The following is a 20,694-nucleotide window of genomic DNA, read 5'->3' as shown; positions in this document are numbered from 1 at the left end:
TGGACACAAGGGAGGGGATACCTTTTCCTGCTTCCACGTCTGGGATTCTGAGCTCTGTGGGGCTGACTGGGAAGTCCTTACACCATTTGTATCTCCTTTCTACCCCGAAACGAAGCCCAAACACCCCCCAAATCTCAAACGAAAGTCGGTGTCTATGGCCATGAATTCATGAACGACCCAAGTCAAAATCAGGGAGGGAAGGTATCACTTCCCCCCATGGCCCCTGTGTGTTGGGGTGTTCGTGGGGAGGAGGCAGGCTTCCAGAAACCAGGAGGTGACAGCAAGGATCCCACCCTCGCCCTGGTTCCGCCTTTTCTTCTAATGGCCTTAAACCGCCAAGTGACTGCAACGCGCCGATTTTAAACCCTTTTATGGAAAGCGCCATACCCTTTTCTGCTCACATCACTTAAAATAATGAGCTAGCCGCACTTGTATTAGTCTGTCTTTCAAGTGGATTAAATTCACGGTCTCGTTCTCCTCCAGTCTCGCAGGCTTTGGCCTGGCTGTCTGAACCTCCAGATTAGACCAAGGAGCGCACGCCAGACAGCAATGAAACGCAATTACCTAGGCAAACTTTTGAAGGATTCGAGCCCTGGGGCACAGGCTGTTTACGAAAGACTAAAAGCACCGTTTGTACTGAGCAGGACCAATTGCCTGCGTCTTTTTGAGTTCTGGATCCTGCCTGCCGCTGGACTCCAGGCAGGATTTCTAGGGGCCAGATAACATCAGGCTTCTGTCCACACCTCTGCACCTCAGGGTCTCTGCTCTGTTTTTCAACAAGAAAATGCAAGTACCAACAAAAACCTATTCTAACATCTCCTTTTGTGTTCACGGACTCTCTCTCATTGGTTTATTATTATTATTATTATTTTTTTTTTTTCGTATTGTGTACCACCCTGAAAAAAGGGCAGCAAGAAATCATCCTATAGCCACTTGGCTCTGTAACGTCTTTGGAGAAGAACAACCTTTCCCATAAACAGGAACTTCCCATCTTTGGGGGGGGGGGGGAAAGAACAAAACAGCAAACCAGTCTCAACTACACGTCCAAAGTACTTTCCCCTTGACCGGAACAAAAGACGCTTTCGGAGGAATTGAGGGAAGAGGAGGTGAAGAAAGCGAAAGGGAGGTTGACAGAGAAGGGTGACAAATGGCCTGCCCCCCGCTGGCCCACATTCTGTTATTTTTACAGATAGGCCGGCGGGCCCCCACACACCAGCTGAAGCCGTGATTCAGTGGCACAAGGCGGGATGGGGGGAGGGGGCTACTTGGCTTTTCTCATCCACCTCAGGCACAGAATGAAGCCACTGGGCATGGAGGGGGTGGCTGTTTCAGTGCTGGGGGACCTGAGGCCCTGAGGCCCGTCAATGGGTCAGTCGGGGGCTGGGGGGGGGGGCAGAAAAGAGGCTTGGTTCGAGGTGGCCAGGGTGGAGGGCCGCCAAGGTCAGGAGTGAACTCGGAAGTATGGGCTCGGAAAGTGCCAGAACCAGGAAGAATCAGGAATGCTTTGAGGGAAGGAGGCGATCCCTAGACGCACCTGAACATGTGGGGCTGGGGCAGAAGGCAGGTGTCTGGGAGACAGCAGGGACACAGGAGCGGCTGGCCCGGCGGGGGGTGGGGAGGCAGCAGAAGGAGAGGGCAGCTCACCAGCTTCAGAGAGCAGGGAGCTGTAGAAGGTAGGGGGTCAGGGGGTCAAGGAGCACAGACACTTCCCACCTTCTTCCTTGTAGCAAAAGGGAAAGGGGTGGGCGTGTTGGCACCTGGGTGGGACCACCTGGGCTCCCTCCCTCAGGCCCCCAGCCGGGCTCTGGGAGGCCGAGGAAGAGTCCATCACTGAACCAAGAAGCAAGGCTCCACCCTAGCACGGGTGCTTTGGGAGGAAGGAAATCATTCCGGGAAGAACATTTTAGAATTGAGAGTAAAACCGGTTACCAACCCGTTTTGACCTGCTGTCCCGAGAGCAGGCACAATCTTCCTCAGGGACTGCCGCTCACCCCGTACCTTGGAGATCTGGGCTGGGGCCGCGGGGGTCTGGAGAAGGAGGAGAGACGCTTCCTGCCTGCCGGCCTGCAACTGTGAGGCGAGCCTGTCGCTCTCAGCACCATGACTGGAGATGAGGGCGACAGGATGCAGGTGTTCAGGGCTGCGGGGATGCTTGGGAAGCATCTCATCAGTCGGTTTCGATGATCTCAAAGCACAGAGGGAACTCTCGGGTGCTCGTTCCCGGGAGCCCATGACAGCCGGGGCGGCGGCAACGTGTACCCCACTGGGTAACAGTGGAGGGCAAGGCATGGAGATTTGGTGGCGTGCCGGGCCCTGATGGATGGGACCAGGAGTAGAGAAGGGGGGCCGGGTGGATCATCGGAGGGCAGGAAGATGTCCTGGAGGAGATGGGGCAGGCCAGGCTCCCTGAAGGAAGGCAGGACAGGGGAGACGGGGGGGTGGGGGTGGGGGGGTGTTGAGAGGCCAGAGGAGGGGGCAGGTGAAGGCAGCAGATCGCAGCGACCTCAGTGCTCCAGCCTCTCCCCGCTCGCTGGGTGCACGTTTGGTCATCTCAGAGCATGGATGGCTCAGGAGGGGAATGGAAATCTTATGGCCCAGAGCAAGGCACGGCAGGAGAAGGAGCTAAGAAACCAGTGGGTGAAGTGATCTCAGTAGGAGCATCTGTGTCGGGTCCCCCTTGGCCATCAGAGGGCTTGAAAGGCCACATCTGCTTCCTCAGCCACCATCCCCCGCAGGCAATGCGTTCAGACAGAGGGGCCTCAAGGAGGAGGCTGTGCCCGCTCTGGCCTCCCCGGAGGCCATGGTCTTAGCAGTGATGCCCCCTCCCATGGCACAGGGTCCTCACATGTGTTGTCACTCAAGGCCACATACAAGGGGTTCGAACCCAGGCAGGAGGCAGCCGGAAGTTCGCCAGGTTTTCTATCACTCTTTGCCGCTTCCCAGGCCTCACTCTGCTTGCTGCCTCTGAAAGAGTCCTGGGGGAAGCTGGCCGACGTGCATACGGAGAAACCGGGGGTGGCTGAGTTCAAAGGGATGTGCTCTAGGAAAAACGGATGGGCCCGCTTCGTCCCCAGAGTCTCAGGTCTCAGATAAAGCAAGCAGCGTGCACATTTTCCTGCTGTGCCTCTGAGGCTGAAGCTAGCGCCTGAGTCGTTTTTCGGAGGTGAAAGGACGGGGCCCTGCCCGTCTCTGGTGGGAGGACGAGCAGAACGGAGTGACCACTGGCACCCAGATGCCTCCCCGCTCAAGTCAGAGCCTTGCGAATCGAGAAGGAAGCGGAGAGATTCACTGAGCTACTCCAGCCCCCAAAGACGGGACAGCTGGGTGCTGGCGTGGGGCCTACGGTGGGGTCTGGCAGGAAAGGGTTGCTTTCTTAACCCCCGGAAACTCTTCTCTTGACTTTCATCCCACATTGTGCGGTCCTATGCAAAGCAAGTCATTTCAGGGTGGCTTTGACCGAATAATGATCACTCACAGCCATCAGCCTTGAGGGCCGCTGACCTGGGCCCAGAAGAGGTCCTGCCCAGTCGCTGCCTCGGGTCAGGGTCTCCGGAGAGCAGGATTTGCAGAGGGTCCACAGACGTTTAAGTGCTGGTGGCCCACTGGTGTTCTAACAAGGGACAGGAGGGACACAAGCTTGCCAGTTCATCAGTGAGTAACACAGAGCTGGGGAAGACTTCCCCTCTGCTTACTGCCCCAGTCACTGAAACGTCAGCAATAGAAGGGAAAAACAAGAAGAGAAAATCCTTCCTGCACAGACCCCTTCGCGTGGAAAAAGCTCAGATTTCAGCTACCCGCCCCCATGCCCCCCGCCCCCACCCCCGCTTCTCCACGGTGTTGTTCAACCCCCTTGATGACTGGGAATTTATTCTCCAACGGGCCTCAAGCTCCCTGTTTTGCAGTAGGAAATTCTCCTTCATAAGAGGGCTACTGTTGGTATTGTTTGTTTGTTTTTAATTTCCAAAAATAAGGAAAAGTTTATAAAATGGGGGGGGGAGGTGGGCAGGGAAGAGGGGGAAGGAGAGGGCAAGGGAGGCAGCTGACCCCAGCATTTCCCAGTCTCGCCTTGGCTTCTCCCCAGCCCCAAGGTTCCCCCCCCCCCCCACCCTCTGTTCTGAACGTGAAAAATAAGCAGCCTGAGCCGCCTTGACTGGAGATGTGTCTAACAAGGCCCTCATTGTCTCAGACAGGTGTGAGATTGGACTTGATCTGAGGCCAACACCTCCAGTCCCGGAGCCAGCTCCGTGAGCTGAAAACATGCACCAGCCCTCCAGTAATACCACTGCAGCCAGCCAGAGTCTCAACAATTTAAGGCTTAACACACACAACATAAATCAGTGAAGGATGGACCAGCCGACCGGCAGCTTCTTGGGCGGATGCCTGCAGACTGTCTGCAGATCAGACCCTGCCTGTTTGGGTTATTTGAGACCATTTTTTTTTTTTTTTTAATAATATAAAGAAGAGAAACTGGGTGGAGCAGTGCGCAGGCACACTGGTGTTTGCCCTATCTTGTTCCAACAGCCCCTCTTTCACATAAGTGCTGTTTTGCAGGGACGTCTTGGGAAGCTTCACTTTGCTATGTCCTAATACTAGAATGTGTCCCAGCTGGGGAGGATGGGCCGGAAAGCTGGGCACGTGAGTATAGCAGCTGGCTGTGTGATCTCCGGCAAGTCGCTTAACCTCTCTGGGCTTCCAGTGTCTCCCCTATTGAATGAGGCGGCGGGGGGGGGGGGCGGTGGGGGGGGGCTGGCCATCTCCTTCTCATCCGGCTTTCTAGGATTCACTCATTTCCGCGGTCAGAAGTTCAAAGTCACTGTACGCACTGCCCAAACCAGGGGACATCGTTCCCCTGGCTGGGAAAACTTCCGACACCACTGAATGCTATGTTTCCGAATGGCTCTGTTCTTCTGAGCAACGAAAAGGGCCATTTCCCAGCATTTCCTTTATCGCCCCCTCTTCTGGTCTGTTCTTTAGAAACCTGTGGTTCTCGGCCCAGCCTTGAGAACCTCCAGTGCGAGGCCTGGAGCTTAAGCACACCCCCACCCTGCCCAGGGCTATGGTCATAACTCGTCAAGAGTCAGGCGCTGTGGGAGGTGAAGCCGGGAGGGCCGGTCCACGTGCTTAGTCAGTGCGGGGCCTCAAGTCCCTGCTTCTCTTGATTAACCCTTAACTAAGGAGCACGTAGGACAGGTGACCACCAATGCAAGGGGGCCCGGAAGCCACCCTCGATTCAGCGCCTCTGACAGAGGGACACTTGGTATCTGCCCACGGGATTCCTGTGAAGGCCCTGGGTGGCTCTGGTCTTGCCGCCCGTGACCCTGACTCTGAAATCACGGCGGTGGTCAATCGCAGGGACGCCTGTGTCTGGCCCTAGCTCCCTCGTCCGCGCGGCCTAGATGCGGAAGTTGGCAGCGGTGTCCTGAACTGGGACACGGGACTGTCACTGAGCACCCGTCCCCAGCACCCCCCCCAGCCCCGGCTTTGCCGAGTTCCCACAGCTGTGGCTGCCCGGCCCCGCCCCAAAACCCTCGCACACCTGTCTGCAGGCCTCCTCTTGGCCCGCCAGCCCAAGCCGCCAGCAGGCTTTCAAGGCCCGGGCCTGTGGGCGGAATCGGCCCAGGGAGGTATTTACTTAAAATCACACAGGAAGGTGAAACTAGGTTCAAAGAAATCCTTTTGTAGATGGTTCGTTAAAAATGCCAAAGAGGCTGACCATTCACATTCTCTGAATGTGTCCGATTCATGCAAGTAAGGGACGGGTCGGGGTTCATCCGCGGCTGCTGCCCACGTGGGCCCTGTGGTCACGGAGTGTCCCGTCAGCCCTTCTGCAGCTGTTTGCTGTCCCCCAGGGAGCTGGGCTGGGGGGCGCTCTGTGGGGCTGAGAAGGACACAGGGTGGCCTGGAGACGGGTATCCTAGCCTTGCCTTTTCGCAGAACCCCTACGCAAGTGTGGAATTGAGCAGTTTGCAAACGGAGACACAAAGAAGCACAGGATACGGGACCCGACCACGCGGCCTATCGTCTCGTTGAGGAGACCGCACACTTCTAGAAAAGGGCCGCGGAAGGCAGAGCAGGATTACGTGTCCTAATGAGGGTTCCATACCCTATATTCCGTGGCCACCTCCGAGGCGGGCTGGACCAACGGGATGAGCACTGGGCCGGGAGTCCCAAGACTTGGAGTTCAGGTCGGCCTCCAACTAGGCCAATCCCTGTGACTCCCTGGGCCTCGGGTGTCTCATGAGTAAAATAAAGGGCACGGAGCAAAGAAGAATAAGGTCCCTTTCAGCTACAACAGTTTGCCATTCCCACTTGACCTTGTGGAGCAGCAGTTATGGGCTCTCCTGTTGGAGTTCACCCAAGGAAACGGGACAGGACTCGAAGACCCTACTGAAACCACCACAGACAGGGCTCCTGTCCTCCTGCGGCACAAGGTGACACAAGGCGAGTGTCACAGAGTGGCTGTGTGGCTCATCCGAACCGGGCAGCGTGGACGGATATGTGACACCCTGGTGATATACCACTGCCACCAGCACGAGGACAGTAATAGCGTTAAGAGTAAAGCAAATGACACCAACCACTTATTTAGTGGGCGCTGTGCTTAAACCCTTGACGAAAATATACCTCAATCCCTGCGGCAAATTCCTGACGTAATAGGAGTAAATACACGCGACGCTCCCTGCGGGCCGGGCATATGAATGTCAACTCATTTGTCCTCACAGCTCGCTGGTGAGTCAGGTGCTAATATTACCGCGCCCATTTTACAGATGGGGAGCAGTGGAACAAAGGACTTCAGTAATTTTTGCAAGGTCACATAACTGGGAAGCAGCCAACCTGGGATTGGAATTCCAAAGTCCGTACCCACTATCCGCCATATAGCTTTTAGTGCTAATTTATAGATCCAGATTCTGCTTTCCCGAGAAAGTGCATTCTCGGGGGGGGAGGACAGGGGGGGCTCCCGTGTTTTTTTCTGAGTCTCTTCTGATGATAAGATGGGAGGAACAGCTGTATCTGCCCTGTCTTGACATCTCCAGGCCGCTGTGTCTCTGTCTGAGGGAGCCATGAATGACCAGGGAGAAAGTTTGAAACATAAAAGAAACTCCTTATAGACCCCCTAATGTATCCACCGCCCCCGCCCCCGACCGCCCCCCTCCCCCAAGGCGTGAAAGAATCAAATGAGGAAATCGGGAAGAGATTCTGGAATAAGACTAACAAGATTTCCTCTCCCGTCCACCTGAATTGGCCATCGGTAATTTTGCACAAATTCAATTTTAAAGTCATGCTTTGTAATTTGTGGAAAATCATATTAAATTAAACAGATCCACGTCTGGGCAATGACTTCTCTCATTTAGCAACATATGGTGCCTCAGAAAGCTCGATCTCACAGCAAAAATATTGCCAAAAATAGAAGGAAGGAAGGAAGAAAGAAAGAAAGAAAGAAAGAAAGAAAGAAAGAAAGAAAGAAAGAAAAGGTGGCCTTTTAATCATAAGCAACCGAGTAGAGGTATTCCGAGACATCCCTACTGGTTTCCCTGAGAATGTTCGGCATGACCGGTAATCTCCAGGAGCTGCAGTAGCCAGAATTACAGAATATTAGCGTTGAAGACCATGTCTGTAATTGCTTATATGAGATGGGGGGACCTGGGATTGGCGGTAAAGGGAACGGCGGGAACTGATCACGTGGAGGCTGTGTGCCTGTGCGGGCCCACTAGGCGGGACCCTCAGGACCGTGCCCTGCGCCTCACGGGTGACAGGTGGTGGGGATTACATGAACCAACGACAAAACCATGGGCTCCATTTTGTTATCGCCCTTGGTACACGCGTGAACCAGGCAGCGTCCTCGTCATAATTCACCGCAGTCTGCTCCAATCACAACCCCAGCATAGACGCCGTCACCAACCTATGCTGCAGGTTCAAAACCGGCGGGGGGGGGGGGGTGCGACATCACTGCGCGTTTCAAAAACTTGTGCTTTCACCCCGAAGACACAGCCACAGGATCACCCTCTTGGACCAACCCTCTTGGACCAGCCACAGAATCACGGCCGAGAATTCAGGCAAATGACGGTTCTACAGAGCTGGCAATCTACAACAACATCCGGATGAAGATGAACAGACCTCGAGAGGGGCGATCTCAATAAACCACTTAACGGGCAGAAATGCCGAGGCGAGACCTTGAGCTTGTGCTGACTTTTCCAGATATTTTAATAACTTTATCATATAATTTGCCATCTGATCTTGCAGAGAGATGGGCTAATGCAGTGTGAGTGGCCACACTGGGCACAAACCCCATGAGACTTAATAAAACAACCACGTTCACTTCCCTTGTGCGACCTGCGACTCCAAAGAGCGCTATCACTGGTCAGGTTATTTCTTCCTCCCTTTTTACCTTGAGAGATTCTTCGACCTCCCCCACCCCCACTCCTGCAGGTCAGCATCCACATGCGACCTTCCTAAAGATGGCAGGAGTTGTTGGCACAGCGTAAGCTCCCTGGGTCTTGGGTCTGGCCTCGGAGTGACTCAGTTGAACACATAAAGCTGTAAGTAAAGACAGTTCCTCCGTGGGAACCAGCAAGTTATAGATCTGGGAGATTTAAATGTCCCGGATGGGTGAACTGCTCACACCCAGGGTGGTGCCGATGCAGAGGCTTTCTCTAGGGATGCTCTGCCTTTACGACATCGCTGGTGGCCACACCCAAAGCCCCACAGCAGAAGGGTCACGGTGCATCGTCCCCCTTCCTCCCAGCGGGACTGGGCTCGCCACCCCAGCAGCCCAAGTCTTGTTCAGCACGATGATCGCACTGACTTATGGAGGCGTAGATTCAGTAATGTCGGCTGGAAGACCAAGATGGTGAGCAGGAATGAGCTCCAAGTGTTCGTGCTGTGTGTTTTAAAGCTCAGGTTTCACGGCCACGCGACAGCCCTGAGGTGACATGAGACGCGTTGGTCAGTTCTCTCCCACCTCCTCCCCCATCGCGTCCACACTCCCTCCAGGCGGACAAACAGGGGGTTCCATCTTACAGAGAATCCCCTTTACAAAAGGGTAAGAGTCCAGCTTCGGCTCAGGTCATGATCACATGGTTCGTGGGTTCGAGCCCCGCGTCCGGCTCTGTGCTGACAGCTCAGAGCCTGGAGCCTGCTTCGGCTTCTGCGTCTCCCTCTCTCTCTCTCTCTGCCCCTCCCCTGCTCGCGCTCTGTCTCTCTGTCTCTCAAAAATAAATAAACATTAAAAAACATAGAAAGGAAAAAAAAATCAACTGGATAAGAAGTACTCCCCCCCCCCCCCCCCCCGCGGTCAATCCTCAGGCGTGCACAAAAAAAAACCAGAAAATAAGCATGACTGCCCAATGTTTGTTTTTCGGGTGAGTTCTATACTATTTTTTCAAATTATTCTGTTTTATTTACTGTGGTTGGTAACTGAATCTCTGGTATCAAAACATAAAATGTTCTGCCAGAAAGAGATTATGGAAGAAAGGTCTGTGGAAAGAAACTGGGTTTGTCAGTGAAGATTTTATTTACAGGTGTTTTGCAATCCGTCCCTTTAATCTCCATAACAATTGGGCTGTTCTGCTTTGGAGGCAGATTATTGTTCAATAATCGGAAAGCTCCAGAGGGGCGAAGGCTACGGACGGATGTGAAATGAGAGGGTCTGAGACAACTATGTACCGAGGCAGCTCCTGAGGTCCGAGAAGCCCTGGGCACACTTTCCCCCAAAAGGCCTGACAGTGAGGCCCCGAGGGCCAGAGAGGAATAAGGAGAGGCAGAAGTCGTAAGGGTTCCTCAGCATTATTTAAATCCCATGTGCTTTTAAACAGCCCCTAAAAGAACTGAATTACAGCAGGGCCTGCCTTGCCGCTCCGCGACGTGAGGAAAAATAACGCCCATGAGTGAAACCAGCTCAGTTTGGGGAACCACCCCTTACAAGAAAGCACAGTGGCTCTCTAACCCAGACCCTGGCTTTGCTACCAGAGAGTATGGTTTGTTCCTCCCTGGGTGCAGACTTTGGGCAAACTTGGACACGACTTCGTGGCCGTAGTCAAAATTTCTTTTTTAAATACACAAATGTGAAAGGCTGTCTTCGGGTGATTTGTAAATTTGGGATTATGGGGCATGCAAAGTGAATCGCCAGCCTTTCGAAATGTGTGTCCGGTCAACAATGCCTTGCCATAAAGCCATTTTTCAAAGAAAGGCAGCTTGTCCCAAATGACAGCGATACGCCTAGCTCTGGGGAGGTCCAATTCTTGAGTCCGTCCCAACTGGCTGGCTGTGGTCTTCCTGTCGTCTTCTGGGCCCATGCTTACCACCATCCACAGCGTCATGAGCTGTTGGGGGCGAGGGCAGAGGGCACCCAGGCCTCCAGTCTGCTGGTCTGCGTGGTTCCCATGAGACAGGCCAGAGATCCCCCCGACCTTTCCCTACCTAGCACTGCTGGCCCTCTGGTCCCATCTGCCTACATGCGCTAGAAAATGTTAAGAAATGTCTGACTTCACGTTAAAAAAAAAAAAAAAAATCCTATGTTTTCCTGCCTGGGAGATAAATGTACCATGATACTGAGTTCCAGCAATGACGGGCTGACCTGTTGGCCAGAAGAGATGATGGAGGCATTTAACGTGAGACACAGTGTCCACATGTCCCCTGCCTAAAATATCTGCTCTGGGGGGTGGCCGTAGCAAAGTTATTTCTAGACTCCTCTGCGGCCTCCTGTCCTTTCTACTTTGGTGTAATTGCTAGAATGGTGCCCACCGGCCCTCCCCCCCCCCCCCCGCCGCCCCCGACCAAAAAGCGTGTGTCCATGTTCTGAGCCACGGACCCGTGAATGTGATCTTATTTGGAGAAACAATCTTTGCAGATGTGATTCAGTGAGAAGAGATGAGATTCTCCTGGTTTATCTGGGTGGGGCCTAAATCCAGTGACAAGTGTCCTCATAAGAGACAGAAGAGGGGGATGACACAGACAAGGAGGCCGTATGAAGGTGAAAGGGGAGCCTGGAAAGGGGTAGCCAGGAGCCAAGGAACCCCCGGAGGCATGGATTTGCGTGCTCGGGGTGGGGGGGGGGAGGGGCACAGAGAGAGGGAGACAGAGGATCCCCAGCAGGCTGTCCACACCGTCAGCACAGAGCCCGATGCGGGGCTTGAACTCACGAACCGTGCGATCACGACCTGAGCCGAAATCAAGAGTGGGATGCTCAACCGACTGAGCCACCCAGGCGCCCCTAACGGTTTTAAGTGTTTTCCATGGGCTGAATCTACGGCTCACCGCTTCATGCTTCACGATGGTCCTAGAATCTCCAAGCAGAATTACTGCTCTTGTTTTCCAGGTGGAGAAACTGAGGCTTTAAGTGGTTAAGTAACCTGCCAGAGGTCCCAGAGCAATACACGGTAGAGGCCGGGGTTAGGCCAAGGTGGCCTTCACTCTTAGCCACTGTGCACTGTCTTTCTAAGCCGTTAGGTCCTCACTCAGCTCTCCCTCTCGCCATTTAATCGTCGGTGCCACGGAAGTGCTCCAGCTAGAGTTTTATTAAAACCTCGCTCTGCTGAGCAAAAACTCTGTATGTGTGTGTGCACCCACACACCCGCGTGCCGGCCTGTAGATTACCCAGAACGAGGGGACTGTTCAGAACATATCAAATCCTCAGAAGGAATATTTTATCCTTAAGATCAGGCCCTAAAGTGAACCCTTCTTTCTTGTAATCAGAAAACTATTAGAAGAGCATTGCCAACGCGCTCTGGAAAACACGGTCCGATCGCCTTGAACGACATCCATGAAAGCGTTTGGTCTGAAAAGGTAGTGCCGCTAAAAATGTGGTTTATGATTACGGGTGCTGACAGCTCACGAGGTCGGCGGCTCCTTTGAAGGGCTGGTTTATTAAGTACTTAGCTGTGCGGTGCTTGTAAATACAGTGCAGGCATTTTGAGCCGTGCCGTTCAGGGGGGTTCTGTGTCGCTAACCATGCCTCGCCATCAACAGAGCGCGAGAGGAACTCACAGGCCGTGAATGGAAATCAAGGTAGCCACCTTCCACTCAAGCTACAATGGCGAAGGCCTTACGGCCTTTTTCTCAAGGAGAAAACCGACTTAGCTTTCTTCCCATCCCCCTTTCTCTTTTTCTGCATGTCTACGACGCGATTCATTGATATGAGCTTTTCAAACTTTCCTTAAACCTACAGTTTACATTGCACCAGCCAAGAACATGGGAAACAGTAAACTGGGTTCTCAATTCCTGCCTTGAGAATGCTTTCAGCTCTGTTAACTCTAACCCCTCCGCCTGCTCCTGAGAAGAGAGGACAGGACACAGCAGTGGCACCTGACACCTTGCTCACCCACACGTTAACTCTTTTTTTTTTTTTAATTATTATTATTTTTTTTTTTACATTTATTCATTTTTGAGAGACCGACAGAGACAGAGCACAAGCAGAGGAAGGGCCTAGAGAGAGGGAGACACAGAAGCCAAAGCAGGCTCCAGGCTCCGAGCTGTCAGCACTGAGCCCGACACGGGGCTCGAGCTCACGGACGGCGAGATCGTGACCTGAGCCGAAGTCGGACGCTCAGCCGACTGAGCCACCCGGGCGCCCCTCACACGTGAACTCTTCCTTCTGCATCCTTTCCACTGTTTTCCTTTTCCCTCCCTCCCTTCCCTCTCGCATTTATTTATTTTTCTGTATTCACGGGGACACCCGATTCAGGCTTGATCTCAATCGTGTTCAGATTCTGACGTCGTAAACCTCTAAAGGCTCTCAAGTTCTACCACGCTAGATAAGAGTGAGTTTTAAATCATTCACTTTTCACCTTTCCCGCATGGCTTCTAAGTCGATTCCTAGCGCCCTGACTAGTTTGCTTTGTTGTGTAAGCATTAAATGACCATTTGTAGATTTACATGCGCAAACCCCTCTGGCTTTGGACTATATAGCCTCCCACCCCGCTCTGATTTTGAACTTCTAGAAGAAAAAGGAAGGAGAGAGAGAGAGAGAGAGAGCGCAACAGAGAAGAAGTGAGGAGAAGAAAAGAGAAGTTTGATATTTTACCCCCAAGGCTGGGAAGGGGATTTCTCTCACCTCCTACAGGGAAGTAGAAAGGTTTTTTTTTTCCCTTTTGTCAGTGTGGCTGATAAACACTGACATATGTAACCGGATAGCTGAGGAACAAAGTCAATTCATACCTCCAAAAGCTTCACAGACAACCGCAGCCTTTCCAAAGTAACTTTGACTTTTGGGGAAAATCACTATCAAAACAAAAATCGTTTGGAATACTAAAAATCAGGAGGTGAATCTGAGATGTCAGGGTCTCCACTCTCTGGCCATACTCTCAACTCTCGGCGAGAGGCACGTGTGTACTCCTCAAGGCTGATCAGAGGTGGCCTGTGTTTGGACGTTCGGAAGGTTCCGGCAACAACGGACCCCAAGAGAGACAGACTCGTACATGCAGGAAGGCCGGGCCGCTGCCCCAGGAAACAAAGAGCAGTTGGGAAGCCCTCCTCGTCCTTCGTTCCCTCACGCTGGAGATTCATGATTCTGAGTTAAGTGTCCTTTTGTCCCCAGCTTGAAAAATCAAGCCCCCCGCTTGATGCCCCCTGCCCCCCAAAAAGATAGTTTTTCGAGGTGCCCACCACAGAGTCTGGCCCTAAGGTTATCATCATCAGCAACATCTAATGCTAACAGAAGGCAAGTGAATGTCTAGCTCAGCACTCCTCCCCTCGCCTCTTTGAGGATCTAGATCTTTTGACCCTGGTCAGCCTTGAGTCTAATGGATCCTGATCCAACAGAACCTGCCACCCTCGCAACACTGGCTCCATAGCCAGAAAGATCTGGGTTTGAGTCTAAGTCTGTCACTTCTGCTCTTGGAGAATCTGGGCAATTGTTAGCCTGTGGGGTTTATCCCCTGTCTACAACCCGCATCAGGGGATTGCGGTGAGAGCGGAATAACGTGTACAAAAGGTCTGACCTGTGCCAAAATACATCCTAACGGGTTAAAGAGCTAAACCTCACGCCAACATGCAGCAGAACTACAAAACTTTGTCCCCTTCCTTTCTCCAGTTTCTTCAGCTGTGAGTCTGTCTACCTCTTCCCAGAAAGGTGGGGGTTACGCAGCTGTAAATGTGGTTCATCAGTTCTGGTAAATCAGGAGTCAAATTCTTAAAATGACTTGCTTGGGTCGCCTGGAGCCATCTCTAAAGGAGTGCGTGTGACCCATTGAGCATCGGCGACTTCATCTTGCTAGAATCTGTCCTGTCCCATCTTTTGAAAGGACACGTGTCCATTTTCCTTCCCATGACTCTACGAGAATCCTAAACCTCGCCCGTAGCAGTTCGTGATGCTCTCTTGCCTAATCGTGTAGCCGCAACAAAATGGCTTTCTCTTCTCTTCTAAGAGCTGGTAAAGTAGGAAGTTGAAATTGACCTCAGCCCTCTTAATAGTTAAAAACCTCACCAAACGAACAGTGGTTTGGTGGGTGGCAGCCTGCCCCCCTTTTCCCTTACCTTGCTTCACATAATTTGAGATGTCTGTTTTGGGGGATTCTCAAGCACATCTGACTGCAGATAAACAGAGGCGTTATTCTACATCTGCGATTTCCTACGGGCAGAGTTGAAGGGGCAGGCGTAGCTCTCCGGATGAAGTCCCAGCCTCTCTGTCAGCCCACGATCTCTCCAAGCCCCCAGCTGCTGACGTTTCCAGATGCTGAAAACAGTCACACATCTGTATGGCACCCTATTCAACTTCCTTGACTACCTTTGGGATATTTTTCTTATAGCGATTGATGCCTTTTCAAAGAGAGCCATAAACACATGCTGAATTTTTACATAAAGCATCTTCTTAAATATAATATGGAGTCTCCAGAGCTAAGCCAGGAAAATAACCATTTTCCAACTTGTCAAGAACAAAATGAAGGTTCTGGCTGAAAGAGACTTTACTATTATCCCTGTTAACTTTCTAATTTCAGGGAAAAAAAATCCCCAGGGTCTACTCAAAACATGACTAAGGGAAAAAAACATTTCCTTATAGAAAAAAAAAAAAAAAAAAAAGGAAGAAAGAAAAAGTGGTTTTACACGAATATATCTTGGGCGGTTATTTTTAAAAAGTTCCTATAATTTTACAAGTGATGTACTGACCAGCAAATCATATTTTGGAAAGAAAGGGCATTAGCAATATAGTTAACACATTCTTTAGCATAGCAACCAAGCCTCTGGGGCCCTCTAAAAGCAAGTTATTATTACTTACATGTTGCAGAAGTAAAAAGTTTTCAAAAGGAACAATAAAGGGGTGATGCTCTGTGTTAAACCTGATACTCTGCTAAGCATACAGTATTCCAAAGAGCTGAAGAATGCCCGTCCACGGTTGTGTCTCCACCCAAGAGCTGCTGACTGCCGAGGACAAGAATTCAATTACCACCCTCCCCCTCTCCTTTTTGGTAAAAAAAAAAAAAAAAAAAAAGAGCGTATCTGACAAGGAGGGAAATCAGATCTGATTCACTCCTCACCAAAACCGTCTGAAACAAAGCTGGCTTCAGGGTGACCATTTCAACTTGCCCCCGCTGTGGTTGAATTTTCCATTGCTTTTTAAAAAATGCTGAATAGTTTTGGTTCCAATATCAGGAGAAAAAGGCAAGTCCCTTCATCAACCTAGTAGTATAAATGGCCCGGCATACGACGAGAGAATAAGAGAACGGAAATCTTCCCTTTGATGTCACAGATGGAGGTCTGCAGGTGACGTAAAGTAATTTCAATGGCCCTCAACACAAGATCAAAAAATCTCCTTGACAGTTTGTTCTATCTGGAAGGCAAGTATCATGTAACCCCTTGCCCATCGCTTTCCATTAATGTGCCATTCGACCCAATTTACCGTCCACGCTTGCATTTTGGCATTAGAAAAGATCAGTGTGCATATTTTTGAATGACTAGTCATGATAAAGCACCATAAACCTGATGCTTTCACGGAGGCTATTTCTCAAGACACCTAAGATGAGTCTGTAGATGAGAGACAACCTGCCCGAATCAAGCTCTGGGTTTCTGTTCCGATACAAAGGGGCCACTCTACCCACAGGCCACTTAACAGCTGTGTGCCGAGCATCTGACGGGAAGCTGTCTTTGGGAATTTTCCACTCAAATAAAAGAACCGCCCCCAGAAACATCATTATGAGAGCCTGGGACAGGAGCCGTCGAACTCTGGGCAAGAGAGTCAGCCTACTCTTTGAGGACCCCCCAAGTGCTAGCCCCAAAAGAGGGGTACTGGCCTAGAAACCTTGAAGAACTCACGAGGAGAGCACATCCCGCAATACGACTCACACGGAGAAAGCACCCAGGGAAGCGAATTTTGGCAGTCTCAGGGGGCTGGTAGCGTGTCCCCGGCTGGCCACCTGCTCTCTCCCCCAGATGTGTCCCTTATCTCTCCCTTTGAGTCCAACAAGCCTGCTACTTGGAGAAGAGAATCTGACTGTGACCGTATCACATACAGCTGTGTGCTGCACAGCACAGAGTAAGGGACTGCATTTCGGAAATTTGACATGGTATCACAGAGCAAATAACCATTGACGTCAGCGGTTTCTACGGTGCAAACGAACTTTGTGTATTATCTAATTTGGCACAGGGCATTTTATGCAATTACTGTATTTTACAGTGTTTTTGCAGTTGCTAGCTAAACCCCAGGGTATGCGTGTATGGCTGTGTGTGTGTGTGTGTGTGTGTGTGTGTTAATCTGCACTCTTTATTGATTGCAAATTTATTTATTGTAAATAATACCTTTGATGCGATGGCAGCCAGACTTTCCTCGTATTTCTTTATATTTTCGTAAAGGACATATATTAGGTACAAGCCCCACCAATGATCTGAAGCCCACAGGAACTTGAAACCTCCTGACTTTCACCTCGCTTGGGGTGCGTGCGTGTGTACGTGCGTGTGTGTGTTCTAGCCTAATGGGTAGGGAGGAAAACAGCATAGCCAAAGCTAACTCTTGAAAACATTCAAGATATTATCTACGTATAGATAGATATCTCTCCATATCCTAGGCAGCAAAGCCTCCGGATCTGGGGATCTCAGTACAAGGCAGATCTGACTCAGTAGGTCCGGGCTGGGCCAGAGACCCTGCGTGTCTACGAGGCTGCTGGTCCAAGGACCACCCTCAGCGCAAGGAGGAGAAAGAAGCCAGGACTGGTCTGGGGGAGGGGGTGCGGCCCGAGGGCGAGGCGGGAAGCGGGCTCCCTCCAGGTACTTACCCTGCATCTGACTCTGAGGCTGAGGGTTAAAGGCAGTGGAGTGGTTCAAGGAGGCCCGAGGGTTGGGTGTGGGGGCTGGGTGGTGTGGGCTGACCCTCATGGCTGTTCGCCGCAGCTGCTCCAGCTCACTGAGCCGCTCGGAAAAGGACAAGCTCCCGGGCTTGGTCTGATCATCTAGTTTCTGACGATGTCCTATTGTGGGGAGGGCGGTAGGGTGGGGAGGGGAGAGGGAGGCAAGGAAGGAGGGAGGGAAAAGATCAGAAAATGTATTGTGGATTTCCTGACATCCGGGGTTTTCTTGTCTTTCCCCTCCCTCTCCCCTCGCCCCCAACGTGGCTTCGCTGGAGGTCTGCACGCTTGGCTGGGGCGCCCCGGGGGAGATTCGGGGCCCCCGTCATCCCAGGCCACTGGGTGGCCCACCCAGTGTGCGCCCCGTCTCCCTAACCCCGTGCGCCCACCTCCGCTGGGCAGAACGCGGTGGGCGCACCCGCCTTGGTGACCGCGTCAGGTCGAGAGGGAAAGGAGGAGCATCGGTCGTTGGCGCTCGGCCGCACACCGCGGGCGAAGCTGTGGCAGCCAGGAAAGGTGCCTTCCCTGTGGCATCGGAACGGCCGCTCCCTACTGCAAATCCAATCACCACTGGCAGGTTTTAGAGGCAGCAAAGTGGGCCCTGGAGCTCAGCGCACACCCCTTCCAACAGGAAATGAGGTGTGGCTGCAAACCCACAGTCCTTGGGGAGGTCCGATTTCCTGCTAAATGCAGGGCTCGGGCAGCCCCTCGGCCCCTCTCCTCTCCCCTCTCCTCGAAAGCTTTCTACGGGCATTCTTGAGCATTCCTTCCTGAAGCCGACTTCCCCACGTGCACCCTCTAAGAGGGGGGTGGACCGAAAGGTGTAGCCTGGGTCTCATCGGGTCCAGTATTCCCAGCAGGCTGGGCCCACTGGAGCCCAGAGGATATGCCAGCAGACCGGATGAACTTGCCCAAGGGCTCAGGAATCCAAGGGTGGGGGGGCTCAGTGTCTGTATAGATGGTGAGTGTCCTTGCCTTGTTCCCCATCAAAATCACTGTCACCACCACGCAGTGAGCAGAGGCCATTCACATGGGACAGGCCGGGAGGGTTGGGCCTCCTGTTTCCTTCCTTAATTCCTCCAACAAAACGTCTCTACACTGGAGACGCAGGCCTGTCAAGCAGAACTGAGGCTCGAGATGTACCGATCTAGCCACCGCGGGGCCAGGCGATTCATTCCCCTTTGAAAGACGATGTGCCCCTGCTCCTTCCTCACCCCTGTGGTTCGAATAAAGGGTCATTGACCAATTTCACACACCGACACCCCCCCCCCCCCAACCCCCTCCGCCATTGTCAGGCAGCCTCCAAACAACACTGGACCTCGTTGCCATAAACTGGGGCTGCTTCACACGCCCTGACCCAGCCCGCAGTTAGAAAGAGAATTCCAGGAGTCTACTCTCCCCGGCCTGGGGGGCAGTGGGGTGGGAGAAGTGCATTTCAGCCCAGCTCCCGATCGCTACAATTACAAAATTAAATTTTATAACTTGTATTACGGCTCCAAATCTCCGTGGCTTGCCGTTTCTTCCTGCTGCCAGGCCCCTTGGCACAGTGGATGCAGTCTCAAATTCCAGACCAAAAAAAGGACCCACTATACTGCAGTGATTTTTATCATGGACAAGACCTGTTTGGCTCCAAAATGAGGAAAACGACTTAAGCATAATATTTGTGTAGTTCAAACGCAACGCTCCCTCTTTTCATGTGTCACCAAGGCAAATCTGGACTCTGATTCAGCCCCGCAGCCCACAACACTCGACCTGAACACAAACAGCCTGAGTCACACAGGGCCAGCACACATGTGAGAGGCCTCTTACCGGCTGAGTATTTTAAGCACTGGCCTTGTGGGCGAAAGGCCATAGGGCCAGGTCCCGGAACAACTCCTGTCATCCCTTTCTCTCAGAAGTATGAAAATGTCCTTTTCTAGAACATTCTATTTCAGTGGATCATGGTGTAATTCAGTGTCTCTGGATGGATCTTTCCCTGACTCCTCCCTCCTTTTTTTTTTTTAATGTTTATTTATTTTTGAGAGAGAGAGAGAGAGAGAGAGAGCATGAGTGCACGCACGCAAGTGGGGGAGGGGCGGAGAGAGAGGGTGACACAATCCGAAGCAGGCTCCAGGCTCTGAGCTGTCAGCACGGGGCCCGACGTGGGACCCGAACCCACAAACCGCGAGATCATGACCCGAGCCGAAGTCAGACGCTTAACCGACTGAGCCACCCAGGCACCCTGACTCCTCCCTCCTTTTATATTTGGGACAGATTCTTAGCTTTCCGCCGATCAGACTGAGAAATCTGGTATTCCTACAAGCAAAAGAATTCCAACTCAGAAGCCATTCAAAGCAGTTTTAAATGCCCACCACGACCTAATGGTTGGTATTAGGAGTCAGGGAGAGAAGAGGGCAGGACAAATGATTCTGGGGAGTTCCACTGCCTCAGAAAGAATGCCGGTTGGCGAAATAATGGTGCAGAGGCTTCCAGCAGGTTTTGTACCCGTTTCAAAACTTCACATTCCTTGGGCACCCAGTGGCATTTTTGAAGAACACCGTGTCAAGGACAGAGGGTGGTCCAGAAGGATGATGTATACGAGATCATTGTGAGTACACAGCGTTTGGCAATTTGGACTCTACGGTCTGCCTTTGAAGACTGGCTGTCGGTTGTGTCCGTCTCGGTCCCCAAGGTTGGGGATCACGTGCCACCAAAAACATGGAGCAGGAATAAGTCATTTTAGGTCAGCCGCGACTGTGGCCAGGCACAACGCTGAGATGATTTGTTTGCATTAGTCCCCTCTCATTGCCCTACGTCTAAAAAAACCAAAAGTTTTAACATGTGAGCAATTTCTGTATCAGCTGACACCTGCCAAAATCGTAGTCATTTACAGAGATTAACTGGTGATTGCCTGCTTTAGCAGGAATGTTCGGGCATAACTCTCAGAGAAAACAATTCTTCACTCGCAGCCATTTTCTAAGCCCCGAGAGTCGAGAGTGGGGAGGCTGAGTTTAATGCCGGAGGAGTGGGGGGAAGCATTCATTCCGCGCCCTCCCCACATGTGATCCTGGCGGTAAGTAAGAGCCTTCTTATCTTTGCAGGGAATCTCCCCTCACCAGTCACTTCCTCACCAGGGTGCTAGAGGGTCGTAATACCAAGGCACGGGGGAAATAAAAAGCATTATCATCTGAAAGGTGTGGTTCAGATGCATTTATAAGCTAGATCAAAGGAACACCTAATTCTTCTTTTCTGAAGCCATCAGATTTCATGGGCCAAAGAGGCATATTTTGTATGAAATACAGGAGCTTCCGACATAAACTTTCAAGCCGGGGGAAAATGGATGCTTTAGGTCTCCGGTTTCCTGTATCTGCTTGCAATTAAAATGTCAATTTGCCCCCTGAATTTTAAATATGGGAAATGTTCCCTATCAAGCTCCCTTTTCTTCTTTCTT

General features: G+C 51.9%; 1 protein-coding gene across 7 annotated transcripts in view; it reads right to left on the bottom strand.

Moving 5' to 3' along the window:
• RUNX1 (RUNX family transcription factor 1) overlaps nucleotides 1-20,694 on the bottom strand; it is a 260,177-nt gene that overhangs the window by 26,427 nt on the left and 213,056 nt on the right. For 4 of the 7 annotated variants that reach the window (XM_045501440.1, XM_045501439.1, XM_045501441.1 and 1 more), the window contains one exon: nucleotides 17,196-17,387. The exons of the other annotated variants lie outside the window; for them this stretch is intronic. In XM_045501440.1, the coding sequence (XP_045357396.1) occupies nucleotides 17,196-17,387 (192 nt within the window). The remainder of the gene's footprint in view (nucleotides 1-17,195; nucleotides 17,388-20,694) is intronic. 7 annotated transcript variants of the gene reach the window in all.

This window comes from Leopardus geoffroyi, chromosome C2 (genome assembly GCF_018350155.1).
Source record: "Leopardus geoffroyi isolate Oge1 chromosome C2, O.geoffroyi_Oge1_pat1.0, whole genome shotgun sequence".
Taxonomy (NCBI): domain Eukaryota; kingdom Metazoa; phylum Chordata; class Mammalia; order Carnivora; family Felidae; genus Leopardus; species Leopardus geoffroyi.
This window is presented reverse-complemented; position numbering and strand designations above follow the sequence as displayed.